This window comes from Colias philodice, chromosome 18, assembly GCF_061535455.1.
Source record: "Colias philodice isolate Cphi_HAF_F1 chromosome 18, ilColPhil1 Martin Lab GWU primary, whole genome shotgun sequence".
In the NCBI taxonomy this organism is placed as follows: domain Eukaryota; kingdom Metazoa; phylum Arthropoda; class Insecta; order Lepidoptera; family Pieridae; genus Colias; species Colias philodice.
The window spans coordinates 4,901,221-4,917,212 of record NC_143103.1 but is presented as its reverse complement, the minus strand read 5'-3'; the positions used below and the strand labels follow the sequence as shown (position 1 = coordinate 4,917,212).

The 15,992-nt window shown below is 32.7% G+C and overlaps 1 protein-coding gene across 1 annotated transcript in view; it reads left to right on the top strand.

The window, feature by feature from the left end:
• Nucleotides 1–15,992, top strand: part of LOC149480414 (neural cell adhesion molecule 1-like) — a 67,419-nt gene that overhangs the window by 13,063 nt on the left and 38,364 nt on the right. The window contains exons 3-4 of the mRNA XM_089706984.1: nt 3,839–3,980; nt 8,999–9,207. Of these exons, the coding sequence (XP_089563110.1) occupies nt 3,839–3,980; nt 8,999–9,207 (351 nt within the window). The remainder of the gene's footprint in view (nt 1–3,838; nt 3,981–8,998; nt 9,208–15,992) is intronic.

Sequence of the window (15,992 nt, the reverse complement as noted above, 5' to 3'; positions counted from 1 at the left end):
GGATGGGTTTGTTCAGTAAAAATCTAATCAAAGAGCAGACAGCCGAAAAAGTATTCGTTCGATTATTCCGATCGTGATGAATGAATTCAAATTTTAATGTAATTGGAAACCGTTAATGATCGAGCCAATTCAAAGCAGGTAATATCGAATGAAGCGGCGAAATATCTTAATAGCATCGTATCGACTAATATCGGCTACCTGCTTCGTTGGTTCTCTTTTATTATTTGAGCGAATACGGAATAAGCATTCGGTGTTATCGGTGTATTATTTTCCTTCGCGTAATTAAAGATGTCTCGATATAGATATACTTATGACTTATCGGAAAACTTCCTGACGCTAAGTGATTAATGATTTTTATTAGGAGTTGGAACGTTCATGGGAATACTCGGAATGCGAACCACAGAAACTATTATTTTACCAGTTTACATATTTATTGTATTTGTGTAAAGTCATCACTCAGAACTACATGTGTAAGTAAATGTATTGGTAAAAGTGAATTCACACCTTTTATTTTTATTAAATACTGTTCTACTCTAAAAAAATTAAAACCATTTCTAACAAGCGTTTGGTTTTTTTTACAAAACAGCAATAAATAGTTAAAAATAATCTACAAATTCCTTAACCTGGCACCAATCTGCGATGTATTACTAAAATATGCAAGCTATTATAACAATTTGCTATTTGCGACATCTAAGCATAGTGTAACAATGAAGTTTGCTCAATGACTAGCAGCACGTGTTGGACGGATAGGTCGTGCCTGAAGCCCGCAACGTGTCCCCACAATAATTTTATTAATATTACCCCGGAAGCCTGTCACGCTCTAGACCGCTCGTATATCACCAGACGCGGGAAAAAATATGATATATTGAGAGAACGAGAGACGTAAGAGCTTTTCTTAGCCGCTCTCACTGTGTTTAGTGTCTTTTTAGTGAGAAAACCTTTTGCTTATAACACAACATACTTGTGAAAACAATACATCAACGTAATAGTCTGTCGGATGGGTTATTTACTTAGTTTATTGTTTGATTCTCGAGATGTAACAATTGTATTACGTCCCACACCGACAAAGATTATTATTTTAGACCCATCTTCCATAAATAACAAAGTAGGTATAGTACCTCTGTCTCAGTCTCTACCAAACAAATTATTACCATACCTAAATAATAGTTAGGGTAACATGAAATTGTTTAATTAATATTATGTCTACTACAAAAGAATATTATATGTCTATGAGATACGTCTATAATACTTTAATTAATCTTGTATTTAATCACTTATAATATACGATCGTAAAATACATTCTTGCAAAACACACTCATCATACACAAAATCATAATAATATTAATGGTTGCATGTCTCCACAGTGGCACTCGCAGTTTCGTTCGCCGCAATTATGAGTGGCACAATTCTTTAGTGCCCTCAAACACGACATAATCTCAGCGTTATGGCTGTACATTACGCCCGAACCCTTAATTTAATATAATTTATATTTCCTATACATTATGTTAAACATAACCAAAAACTTTAGTTTTGCCTGAACAGCTTCCTTAGTTGAGTTTGTATTTACAGGTCATTTTCTTTTATAATCAATAGCATCGAGCCTCTACAAGTTTTATCGTGTTTACTGAACTTAATTTTAAACAGTTAACATTTTCAATAAATCGTCTACTAAAATAATAGTAATCCGTGAATTTAAAGTAATTCAATTTAAAAACATAAACTAAAACATTTTATTAGCAGTTACATGCAACAACAAATTACAACCAGTTTGATTGATACATCACCTAGCAAGTTTCAATAAAATAAGCACAACTCGTGTAACATTAGTTTGTAGTTATTGTATTTATCAAGTGTTATTCCCACACGTGCTTGTAGAATAAATAACTATTCTTTAGCCTTTCAACAAGACTCTTCGGCCTCCGAAACAAGTTTGCCCGAGGCAGAAGGTCAGTAACTTAATTTACCACAAGTAAATTATTGTACACAATGGAACGAAGAGCAAATTTCAAACATCTAACTTTAAGGACCTTTTCATTTTTAAATGTCAAGCACAAAATATTAAAAAAACATTATTTATTTTACATGGTGAGTTCACAAAAATGAGGTACTTTCTTGTTAGTGGGTAAAAATTACAAAGGATAGTCATTATTTGATTTTATTAAAAAAAAATTCTCAACCCGTAAAAATATAATTTACAAAAATTATAATAACAACGGTCAAGTGTATGTTTAGAGTGCCTTACTGAAAAGGGTACGATATTTATTTCACGCAGCCGATGATATTATACACTATCGGTGTCCCACTATCGGTATACTAAGCGCGAAGGGAATTGTAGACTTGCATACACTGATCAAGTAAAAAATACTTAAACAGCAAAATTACGCCAAATTTTTTTTTAATTTTTCCATAAAATTCATTTTTTCTTCTCTAGCTTCGCGCAGCCGGCATATAACGCTTTGCTATGAAAACATAATCTTAAACGATAGCTCACGTGTGCGTGGCAAAGTTGGGCGGATTGCTTGTATTTATCTATTTGAAAAAAAATGCATCTGGAATTTTATTAGTATTTTTTACGTACTTGCAGCGTATGCAAAACAATAACCTCCATTGAGCTTAGGATACCAACGGTGGGACACCATGTATAATTTTTTTTTTCATATAATATATAGGTAATCAATTTGATTTTAGCCTTCGAAAATACTACATTAAAGCCTATCTCAAACTTTTGTCGTAATTACTAAATAGAGTTCCGTTTAATTACGAAATATTTGCTCAGGGAATACTAGAGCTAAATGTAACAATTTTGAAACATGAGAAAAGACTAATAGTATAAAATCAATGTTTATTTCAAATAGCTGAAAATGAAATTGGAATATGATCTATAGTATTTTACTTCAGATTTTTCCTCAAACTACGTACAGCCTAATATAAAAATAGCAAAAACTGTTTGATATAATTCATCCAAAATAGTAATCTATCTTTATTTGGGGTATTCTTCACGGGAAGTAAATTGAAAAGTCCAACTAAGTATGAATGATGTTGCATATTACTTGGCCTGAACACGTTGACAATCTCCCGTAAAGAAAAGAGGATTATTTGATGCGGTGCGAAAGCGACATTTTAATATTACTCCTATTTATATTCATGTCCTCTTATCGCGAGAGGGGAAAATCAAGAGTCATAACCGTGTTGGCAACGAAACAGTGATATTCACTTAGTAATTCTTGGTATTTCCGATAAATGTTTCTGATATGAGAATGTAACGGTTGTTAGCAAATTTCTGCTTCTGCTTTTAATGCCAACGTTATATTATTTCATGTATGATATTTAGACATTTTCTCATACGTGTTATGAAACTTGAAACATTATACTTTAAAAAAATTAAGGTTTAGGACTCAGATTGTTAATGCGTTTTCAAAGAATTGAAATCCTAATTAATCACCTAAACAACTTACTTCATTTCATAAATTAATATCGATATAGTTACATATATAAAAATGAAACTCGTTTTAGCATCACGCGTCAACGGGTGGACCGATTTCGATAATTCTTTTTTTGATAATATTCCTTGAAGTATGAGGATTCTTCTTGTGAAAAGAAAAATCTAATCCGTAGGCTGTATTTTTCTCTATTTATGTGTTGAATTGTATTGTTTTGTATTACATATATATTTCAGCATCGGCAGATTCGCTACCTATTCGAAGTCTCATAGGTACGTGGCAACATGAACTTGACAGTTTCTTTTTACAGATAATTACTTAGCCTTTTATCCACATCTTGATATAATATCTAAACGATTTATGATTCATATAATGAACATTCGTTAATATTGTTGCAGTATCAACAGTGGACGTGGACGCAGTGCTGGGTCGCACCGCGTCGCTGCCGTGTGACGTCACGCCGGACGCCAACGAGGACCGAGTGTATATGGTGCTGTGGTTTCGGGCCGGCAAGAGCACTGGAGGGAAACCTATTTATAGGTATGGTATAAAATAAACGACGACGATACTGATCATGAGGACATTTTTTCTCTTTTTGAATAAGATCTCAAAAACTGGTTGATTCATTTATACCTTATTTTTTTTTGTTTTAGCTTTCCATTCAAAATAAAGTTTAATTTAAGAAATAATAAAAACCATGGACACTACTTTTTATTTTAATAACGCGAAACGTTAATTACAGTGTAAATTACGCTTTGATACATGACTACATTGTAAATTTAAACTTTTTCACCGTTCTCAATAATTAAAACAGTGCCCAAAATGGTGAACTAACAATATTTTCACGAATCAAAAATAATATCAATCAATACGTCGTTGTTGTTTGTATAAAAATACATTCGTTGGACGCTTGAACCTTTTTTATCGCGAAAGTTTGAAAATTGGCTTTTGCCCCATTTGTTCACGTACGAGCATACATAGATAATCAATTTCAAACGAACTTTGATTAGGATGAAATAAAATCTGCAATTTTGATTTCACAACTGTTAGCTTAAAATTCTTTACACTGTGTGTGTTTTTTCATCCAATTTTAGATATTAAATTGACATTTCATACTTGTAATCTAAAACCATACATTAGGTGTACATTATGCATTGCATTCCTCCTCCTCCAGTAAACAATTCCTGATTGAAATACCTAAGTGAATCTGCAACATACTTGGAATACTTACTACCAAAAAAAAATAAAAGCTCTGATCGAACATTTATATTCCAGTATTCAATGCTTGCTTCATTACTATTAAAAAATCCTGCGAGTAACACGGTACGACATTCTCTTTGGTAGACGGAAAACGGGTCAAGATAAACATGTACGCTAAAGCACGCCAGGAATTAATTTTGCTTCGTTTTCTTTTCGTATGTCATTGATTTTTGATCCTAGAACGTCCTCGTGTTTAATGAAACTCCATTATGCGAGTTTGTGCTTTGATTGCAGTGTTTGTATCATTTGTACGGGTCAACTCTTGAATCAGCAATTGAAACAGGTATAAAAAGTCGATAATGATGTTTCAGTTTGAAAATCTCTTACCTATTAAGTAGAAAATCAATATAAAAATAACTTTGAAAAGGGTAAATTTCATTTAATGTCTACTAAAACTATCTCATCTACTAAAATGAAGTCATAAAACGTACGTAAACGTAAACATTATTTTTATCAGTACCAACTACCAAACCCTGAAGAATATGTTACAACTACAAAATATCTGCAGTGTAATAATAATGATGAAAACAACAACACATAAATCAGATTCCTCGTAAAATAGGTACATACTTGAATACTTCAAATAAAATCTTCTTCGTTTTAAATGATATAATGGATTCTACAATTTCTTTAACATTTTTCCTCTCAATATCAATACAAACTATTTGTTCCCAGTATAGTTTATCATTCTTGGTTCTCTTTCGCTGAAACATACCATAATATCATTAAATAATTGTTCTCGACCAAGAACAAAATCGTCACAGTCGTATGACAAATATGGGTCCCGTGTGACCACCTCTGCGACAGAGTTTATAATTTCATTTCTACAGCAGTTGTATTATTCTTGGTGTTTTAAGTTTTTCTGTTGCATATTTCAGAACGTTGCACTTACCACAATTTTCCAACACTAAAACTTACCACTGCAGTCATAATTTTGTTAAAATATGTCACATAAATCTCATTTAAAGAAGAAGTACGGACCTCTTAATGTATATGTAGAATCTCTTTATGGGCAAATAGAATGAAATTTTAAAAGTATGCCGTTATTTATTGCCCAGGCATTTTATATGAGAACAATTTTTATACTTCGTTTAATATTTTGGTGCACTTAAGAATGTACTGGTCTATCTATAAATTTCTTTCGGCTTTAAAAATTCTCAAGAAAAGAGCTATTAAAAAAGTAGAAAGACAGATCTTTGGATTAAAATAGATATTCTTTGAAACATTTATCGTCCGTTCAGATTTTAAGCTGATCTTAGCCATTTTGCACCGAGAAATTTAATTGTCTTGTTCTAATTACAGCGAAGTGAGCTATAAGTGTAATATTTGCAAACACAACGCTGAAAAATGTTGCAGTATCACGTATACACGTATACAAAGTTAGATGGTTAGTTAATGTGCGGTATCGTACAATACGTATACGGTGATGAGGTATTGAGATTATCATCAAGGACGGACTAATCATATGCGTCGCTGTTACGTGAATAATTTATTGGAACCTTATTTCTACGGCAATTTGCCCAACGCGAACGTTAGCTCATCCGCATTAATACTACATTGAATTTTGAATTCTAATATTGAACGAAATGACCACAAATCTCGAATATCGATCAGTCTCTTTCACTTTTATTTTTGTTAATGCATAATTCTGCTTAGTGATTTATTTTTCATGTTTCTATAAAAACGTCTCTTTGAATCAATTATTATATTCATACTAACATTGTAGAACTTGTCCATAAGAAGTTTAGAATGAATACGATGCAAATGTTTTAATTTAAATATATCGTGCGCCCGGTATCTCGTCTTTAATACTGCATAATCTAGTGTTTTGAATATTCAAAGATAGTTTTATGGAAAAATCTATTGCATATTCATTAAGTAATATCATTTATTATTAAATAACAAAAAAACAACAGATTTTCCTTCATTATTATAAATTGTTTAATGAAACATTATATTCTGGATATCATTAGTGCTATTAAATTATCGTATAATGCTCTCCTTACGTTAAGCAGCAAATATTGTTCACGGTACATGCGTGTACTCCATTAACTGCACCGACAATTAATTATAATTACACAAACTATAAAATCTCGCAGACAATGTTATATATTATAATTATTATAGTACAGGATATCAAAACATAGTTATACTATTTACTGGTCAATTACACCTAAGCCCAGTGATTCAATGTTCGTCGTAGGTATGTATATTGTATAATAATGCAATACGTACGATAGAGTTTGCGAAATACGAGAATTTCACCAAAGTTCGGTACACTCGAGGATTTTAATACGACCTACTTACGCGGAGCCTACCTGAACAGAGCAAAAATTTAATTATCATGTTAACATTTTAATTAGTAACGTAATTGCTGTATCGTGCTGCGATACTCCTTCAGCTGTTGCAAATTTGGAGTGTTGTTTGTTGGAAATTTTAAAATTTGTCTGAACTGGGACAGGATTAACTATAGATAGAGTTAATAAAGGAACAAAATGATGGAAATAATTAATGTGTGGCAATATTTTTATGACTTAAATATGCGTGTTTTGAATTCACCAACTGCAATTTAAAATTTTAAAAGAAATGCGCTGTCTTTTCTTTCTGTTCTTAATTGGGTCATTTGAATCTTAAGTATATATAGTATGATACACTATAGAGATACACTTTATGGATTTAGTAGATAATTATTATTATATGAAAATAAAAATGATGTGATTCGTATTACGAAACTTAACTTCAAACTTACAAATAAGTGCATTGTTTATATTGACACATCTTTTTAAAGGTGCAATAATAAAAAGCCGATATTGCCAGCACACGTTTATTAGAAATCAATGCATATAAAAATAGATGAGTTAGATGAACGTTTATAAATAAAAATCATAAGGTTATATCAGCTCGCTGTGCTTTCAAATCACGAAAATCATAAAGTAGATGCCGATAACGTCAGTACTCGAAATTGTGGTCGTAAATCGTTCAGGTCATATTTTTATGACATACTTGTGAATCTAGAAAATAATTTTTAATTTCAATTATATTATAATTATATTTATAAGTTATAACTTATAACGTATATTTTGGATTTTACAAATCGAGGTGTGAAAATGAAATAAAGCATAAAAATCGAATATATTGACAATTTACATCCAAAATAATATTGAATTGACCAAAAATATCGAACCAAGAGCTTATGATAGTACCGAATAAAACCGACTAAATTCGTGACACTCAAGCAACATATAATACACAGAGAATTCAAGCCTTACCATGAAACCATCTATTTAGTTGCTTTCAAACGGATATCCTTGCAATGTTTCCAATTAAACAAGTCCGTTTTGAGAATGAGTGAACTTCATACAATAATAGTCTATCCCATTTCGACCATTAATCACGGCACGTCGTTTGCCCTGTTATTAGGGTAACTGCCGACACGACGCCTTTTAAATATCTACGCCCTAACCAATAAACTTCTGTTATTGACATCAATAGCTGTTACTATTTTGTGAACGTGTGGTATAAATGCGTTAGGGTCCTTACTTATTTATGTTACTCTTTTAATTTAACTTATTATTCAACAATTAAAATAAAACTTATCTATTCCTTAAAATTATATTATCAGTAGATTTAATAAATGCTCAGTAAAGCGTCTGTTAATTATCTATGTGTTGTCTAAGTTTTAGGTTTTATTTTAACACTGTATTTTTAAAATTGATTCATTTATGTAAAGCCTATATTCACCTCAATACTAGATGCCTACAAAATACTCCGTAACTATCTCATTAAATCCTATGTAAGAGAAAAATAGTATCGTAATTTTCTATCGGAAATTCATACAGTATTTTCCCTGAAATGTTACCCTACATTAGTCGCTAGTAAGGTGTTCGTTGCGCTAACAACTAAGCCGTCCTTAGGGAGTCGTGTACGGCTAACCAGAACATAATGTGGTCTATGCTTTAATCCATGGAATAAAGTTACTGAACAACGTTATGGTCTTCATGGATAAAACCACATTCAAGAGCAACGTTAGTAGCTAATAAAGCATGTTATGTAAACTATGCTCCTAATTAATTGAATGTTTTAACTGCCGTAATATGCAACAACCACCATACTATAATTTCTACATAAGAACAACCACATACGGATCGTCTGCTGTTTTTCACTATTTAGTAAAATAAATCCAAGCTTTTGCGTGTAATTCTTTAGTTAAAAGGCACCTACTTAATATGTGTTAATATTGTTACTTATATCTATATTCTTTAAATTATATACATGTATTTTTGTTCAATTTGTTACAGTTTCGACGTCCGTGGGCGTTCATTCAACAAGGCGCTGCAGTGGTCGGATCCCAATGTGTTCGGTCCGCGCGCCTACTTCGCGACCGTGGCCCGACCCGCCGCCCTCACGCTCGACACCGTACAACTCGACGACGAAGGCGTGTACCGCTGCCGCGTTGACTTCAAAAACTCACCCACAAGGAACTTTCAGATACGACTTTCCGTTATAGGTAAGTTTTATTGGACGTATACACACGCACCAGTGATAACCGACGCGCGTGCACCTTATCGCATGCTTTTATTTCCTTTTGGATATTAGGTAACTCCTACTATCGCATAAAATGTTACACATAATTATTTTATAGATCGAATAGAAAATTGCCTCTAATTAAACTATGTCATAAACAATTACAGCGCACTATCCAGTTTGAATACAATATTAGGTACTCAGATAATACATTTCTCCAACACGATAAATGTTACTATATCTAATACAGAATTTGAATGTATAATTTATTCAAGTGCAGTTTATTGTCTATAAATATCTTACAAACAAATTAATCGAACGTGTCGACTGACGGCTCGGAATAACAATGGGAACTGCAGCAGATGTCCGTATTTCTCCAAAAACTTTAACAGAGCGTTTGCTTCAGAATATATAAGGAACCTTATCTAAAAAGGCAGCCTTTCAGACGCTTGCGAGCGAGCGATGCAAAACAAAGCTTTGTTAAGGCTGCTTTGAATTTCGGTAAGGAAAATGAGAGGTTACACACGACCGCTCCCGTCAAAGACGCTCAAAATGGTGGTATTACAATAATGTCTTGCCATTTTAGAAGATAATTCTATATCTCTCTTGTTCTCTAGACTCTATATATACATATAAATATTTTCATTCCTTCTATTTATAAAATAGTATGAAACTCGCATTTATTTACACTAATCAACAATTAATGTTACAAACTCATTATTATTAAAGTTTTAGATATCTTCAGTATGTATACCGTCGTTACCCCGAGAATAGTCTGCGTTATAAAAAACAATAGTTATAAAAATGAGGCATCTTACGTTATGACTGAACTGAAACTATTAACCACCTCAAAGAATTCTTACGTAATTTATACTAGCTCTGTTTCTGTACTAGAAAGCAAAACTAATTTTATAGCACATTTAACTCACGAAACGTACAATTCCTTCAGACACATTTATTGTTTGCTACAAACTGAATTGACTCACAAAGTATTTTTATTTACACTCACCCAGGGCTGCCACGGCCGACGAGGGCTAAAAATTTATTATGTCGGCCCTATCTGCATATTGTATATCGCGGGATTTTAAATTGTAAATTAACTTCGTCTGGAATTCGGTGGGGAAAATTAAATGCATGTCTAAATCGAACCTGCAATCAAGAGCCAACAGTGGAAAATTTCCCCTGTGTAAATAAAATATGAAGCAATAAATTACTATTTGAAAACATTATTAATAATAGATAAAGATGACTTACTAAAAGGGAAACTAGATAAAAACTGACTAAAGAACAGAAAACCAAAGAGGAAACAACTTTAGTTAAATCCCTGCATTTAGAGCTTGCTAGTTGATTGTCTGCGTTTCATGACCTAATTCAAATATACAGGCACATATGACTCTGTCAGATTCGATCGGCGAGTTAATTTTTCTAGGTCACAAGTCAGTACAGCGCTCATTTGTAAATACCTGAGCTTCAATATTATATTTGCTGCAGCCCAATAGACGCTATTTGTGCCGTGTTAAAGCTAATGTATTGATCATAGATTCTGTGATCTGTGGTATTGATGTAAATGAATAATACATTACAAAGCATTTTAACAATAAATAGAACTAACAAAATCGAGAACTTGTCGTTTTTGAGTGGTAGAAATAAAAAGCATAATGACTTTTGTTTAATGATAGGTAATTATTTTTGGTTCTAAAAAAGATACTTAGCAATATTTTACTGAAAAGAAAATGAGAGAAAAGTATTGGGTAAATATTCCTTCTCAATCTCATAAATAATATCTACCAATTTCTATTTTTGGTACAGTGTGTCAACGAAAAATGTTGTCATTCATTTGTTTAATATAAATCGAATAACCAGTTATTTATAAGCCAATATTTTCACAATAAAAGAGGACTAACTCCTTAATAAAAGGAAGTAAAAGCCTTATACATCAAACTGTTTAAACACTCGGGTTCGAGTAAACTGATATTTTACCGAGTTTGTCAACATGTTTTTATGGACGGCGACCCTAGTAATGTGCTGGCTTTCATGAAACTAGATATATTATCAATACATTCTGAACATTTGAAATATACTATGTTTTTAATTTTAAGAGAAAATGATACGACGCGGACGTTGATATTATACCTATATGTCCGTCCGAGGTTTTCATTAAAAAATAATTTGACGGTAACTTTAGAAGGTTGTTCCCAAAGGTTTATATTTTGTGATGAATTTTTACGAATACCTATTATAATTATTAAAATATTTCTTTGAAAATTGTGAACATAAGTCCGTCCCGGTAACAGGGCCGCAAAATTATACAAGGCGTTATTTCTGCAATTAAAATTAATTCCATTTTATCTTATGTTTAAAATTAAAATGAAAAATATATGTTACGTTGTCCATTAATGTGTATAAGTATCCGTGGTATGAAGTCTGAAGAGCTCTATTGAAACATATCAAAGTTTCGACTTGGAGATGTGATTATGTAACAAACTTGCAAACTTGTTTTATAGTAAACGGCTTAACTGTAAACTTTGCTTTCATACAATCTGACTTTTGTAGTCAAAGTACATAATTCTATCTAACATATTGTTACTTGTAAACTTTCAACAATTCCTATCAAACCATTACAGAGTGAAACTTATTAGAGACCTTTAACATATGATATATAAATTAAATATTATGATATTAAGAACTAGTAAAAGTAACTTTTGCTTCACATTTTCATACTATTATTATTATATTTTGATATTATAAATCTGAATCTCTTCTCGCTCAAACTGTACAGAACGTTATTTCCTATGAAAAATTTCACCATATAGGTCTCATCGATAGGTCATTTCCTAGTCCACGAACGTTTGGAAAATGGCCAATTTTCTTTGCAACTAACTGTATTATGCTAATAACTTAGAGCCTTATAGCTCTCTCTTTACATTGCGAATATTAACGTTGTTGGTCGACCAAATATTGCTATTTTACAAAAAAGATACTTACAAGATTATAAATTAAACCGTAAATGGTTTACCGCACACGACCATAGGGCATTACTCGAAAAAGTCATAATAGTGAAAATATTATATCCAATATTCTTATGAAAAATATACCTACTGAAAACTTACTGTGCCTTCAAAAAATCTCAGCAATACATGTAATTACGATTTCTGTGTAAAAGTCAGATTTTTATATAGGCCGAGAGGTAATCACATCCTTGAGTGTAAATACAGACCTACATTATAATATTATAAACCAGAACGCAATAAAAGAGGTTGCGATAAAAGCCGTCGATAAGGCCTTCATACAACCCTTCCCGAGTGCTTTTCAAATTCTAAAAACTTTCTTAAATGGATACGAATATGCCGTGAATATAAAAAGCAGCCTGTTTAAGTCGCGACGTGCGGAGAAAACGTTCTCTTGAATTAATAAGTACAACACGAAATTTGAATTTAATGAAACAACTTCGTGGAGCAGCTGACAGAATATCGATCCTATAAGAAATGAAACGATGTGGGCTTCTTATAAATTAGCTACAAGTTTAAGATTATGTTTACCGGGGAAGTAATTTGTGGAAATAAATTTTTGATGCGATCTTCAAATTTGTGCAAAAGTTGTATTTGGCTTTCCCACCTCATTTGCTTTTAAATTGTATGAGTTTTGCCCGACGAAGACGAAATTTTGTTCTCTGATCTATCCAATAATATCGAAAGTACAGATAAACAAACATTTACAAATTACAAATAATTTATCCTCTAGTTGCAACATTACGACATCTATTATAATACAGTAAGCAATATAGTAGGGATGATAAAAAGAAAAATCGATTAAATAAACATCCCAACAAGTCTAATTACTAGGTACTCATAATGAAAAAAAAAAACATAATGTTTCAGTAAATGCCAGATGATATACATTATCAGCAAAAGGAAAGTTTAAATCGAGTGGTTCTGATGATGCCCGAGAGAAATATATTAGACTTAGGAACCGCTGCAATACGTTATGTAGGGATGCTCAGCGACGACACATACATACTTCAGTAGAGAACAGTGATTCATGTAAAATCTGGAAATTCCTCAGGAGCCTGGGTGTTGGCAAGCAAAAACACTCCTCGTCTGTATCCAAAATTAACACCGACGAGCTAAACGCACATTTCTCTAACATACAATGTAACTTTGACAGTGCAACTAAAGCTAGGACACTAAATAACTTATCTTCTACATCCTCTTTCCCATCCTTCTCTTTCCAACACTTCAGTGATTTAGATGTGAAAAAGAGCTTGTTATCCATATCTTCTACAGCAGTCGGTTGTGATAACGTTAGCCGTGCTATGATCCTTCCTATAATTGATATTGTTATCCCTGTAATTGCACATATACTAAATTTTTCTATCTCTTCTGGCGTATTCCCTTCAGTCTGGAAAGATGCATATGTGATCCCGTTACCTAAGAAACCTAATCCTAGTTCCTTCTCCGAATTCCGTCCCATATCTATTCTCCCATTCCTATCAAAAATTCTTGAACGTCTTGTCCACCAGCAATTGAACACTTTTATAAATAAGCACAATATCCTTAATCCCTTACAATCCGGTTTTCGCCCAGGCCATAGCACGGCTACTGCCTTGGTTAAAATTACAGATGACATACGAGCTGGTATGGATGACAGGCTGCTTACCGTATTGACACTGCTAGATTTTAGCAACGCGTTTAATTGCGTTGACTTCGACATACTTCTGAAAATTCTAAGTTCTCATAACATGTCTGCGTTAGTATTGCAGTGGTTACACAGCTACCTTAGTGGTCGTCGGCAAAGAATTAAAATTGATGACTCTTTGTCCTCCTGGTCGAATCTCACTGCTGGCGTTCCACAGGGCGGCATCCTCTCTCCTCTTCTTTTCGCTATTTATATCAACAACATAACAAAAGACATTTTATCACAGCATCACATATACGCAGACGACCTTCAAATATACACTCAAGCTCCTATCTCTGATCTCTCATCGGCTATTTCCACCACAAACACTGACTTGGCCACAATAGTAAGTTGGAGTAAACAGCATGGATTACATGTGAATCCAATAAAAACTCAATCAATAATTGTCGGTAGTTCACAATACATCCAAAAATTAGATTGGGAAAATCTGCCGCCAATAACTGTTGATGGTGTTGTGGTTCCGTACAGTAAGAATGTTAAAAATTTAGGTCTCTGCATTGATCGTTCTCTGTCTTGGAATGAACAGGTAAAGCAGGTCAGTAAGAAAATATATGCCGCATCACATTCGCTTAAACGAATTCGTAACTTTCTTCCAATTCCGACTAAAATTTTGCTGGCTCAATCCCTCCTTCTCCCTATCCTAGATTATGCCGATGTATCCTATCCCGATCTCACCGAACTTCTATTGGATAAGCTCGAGCGATTTCAAAATCTATGCATTAGATTTATATTTGGGTTACGCTAATATGACCATGTATCCGATTATCGTGCTAGACTCAGATGGCTCCCTATCAGATTACGCCGGGATACTTACATACTCCATTTGCTTTATAAAGTTTTGTTTTATCGTAACACTCCCTCATATCTCAAAGATAAATTTCAGTATTTATGTACTCACGGACTGAACCTGCGCTCTCATGAAACTCTATCTCTATGTATTCCTACACACAAATCTTTCTACAATTCTTCATTTACTGTGAAAGCTATTAAACTGTGGAATGATCTCCCCGTCACAATTAGAAAAGCTCAAACTTTCGAGACTTTCATACGATTACTGAATAATCATTACAATAAAAAGTGATAACTTATTGTATTTAGGTATATATTTTTATTATGATATTTATTTAATATATGCTTTATGTATATATATATATATATATATATATGTATGTATGTGTGTATGTATGTTTTTATTTATAATAATTTGTATGTACTTATGTATGTGTATGTGTAGCTGTATATTGTTTTTTGAATTTGTTTTTTAATTATTAATCTAATATAGCTTTACCACCACCCTCTGTCATGATTTTATGTTTTTTTATCTTGTGTTTGGTTGCCTGGAAGAGATGGCTACTAAAGCCATAAGGCCGCCATTTGTGCATGTCTCTCTTCTGTATATGTATGTCTTTTTCCTGTTTGTAATGGTGTACAATAAAGCGTTTTCATTCATTCATTCATTATATATGTATATATATATATATATATCATCTGATATTTTTTCATGAATTTGTAAACTTTGTCATTATAATACAAAAACAAAGTATGTACAAGAAAACTACTTCATGGAAATAGATCACATTTCAATTTCCTTAAATTGAAAGGATAAGTTCACGATATGCGGATATTCAAATATTCCCTTAAACCTTACACATAACATAAATAGACCTACATCGATCCTATTTCTTTATTGAATATCGTAAAAGTACCTTCGAGGGGGCGAATTTACGCGATATCAGAAGTCGGTGTCGAAAACTCGTAAACTTGTCATATACATAAACGCGATCTTGCAATAAAGTACAGTAATTTGTATACAAATAGAAGTGTTCGACCGGCCAGCGCCTGGACTAGTTTTACAAGCACTAGCGTGTAACAGCTAATGCATAATTCAGACGCCATAATTTCTGCTGTAGTCTCAAATATATAGTCTACTACTATTACATCTAGAACATTGCACTGTTATAAATGTAAATAACAAGTATATTAATTTGAAATTAACTTTAAAGACTTGAGACATAGGGACCATTAAAACCGGTGTCGATAACATGCAAAACAAAAACTCAATCCCGAGCAGGA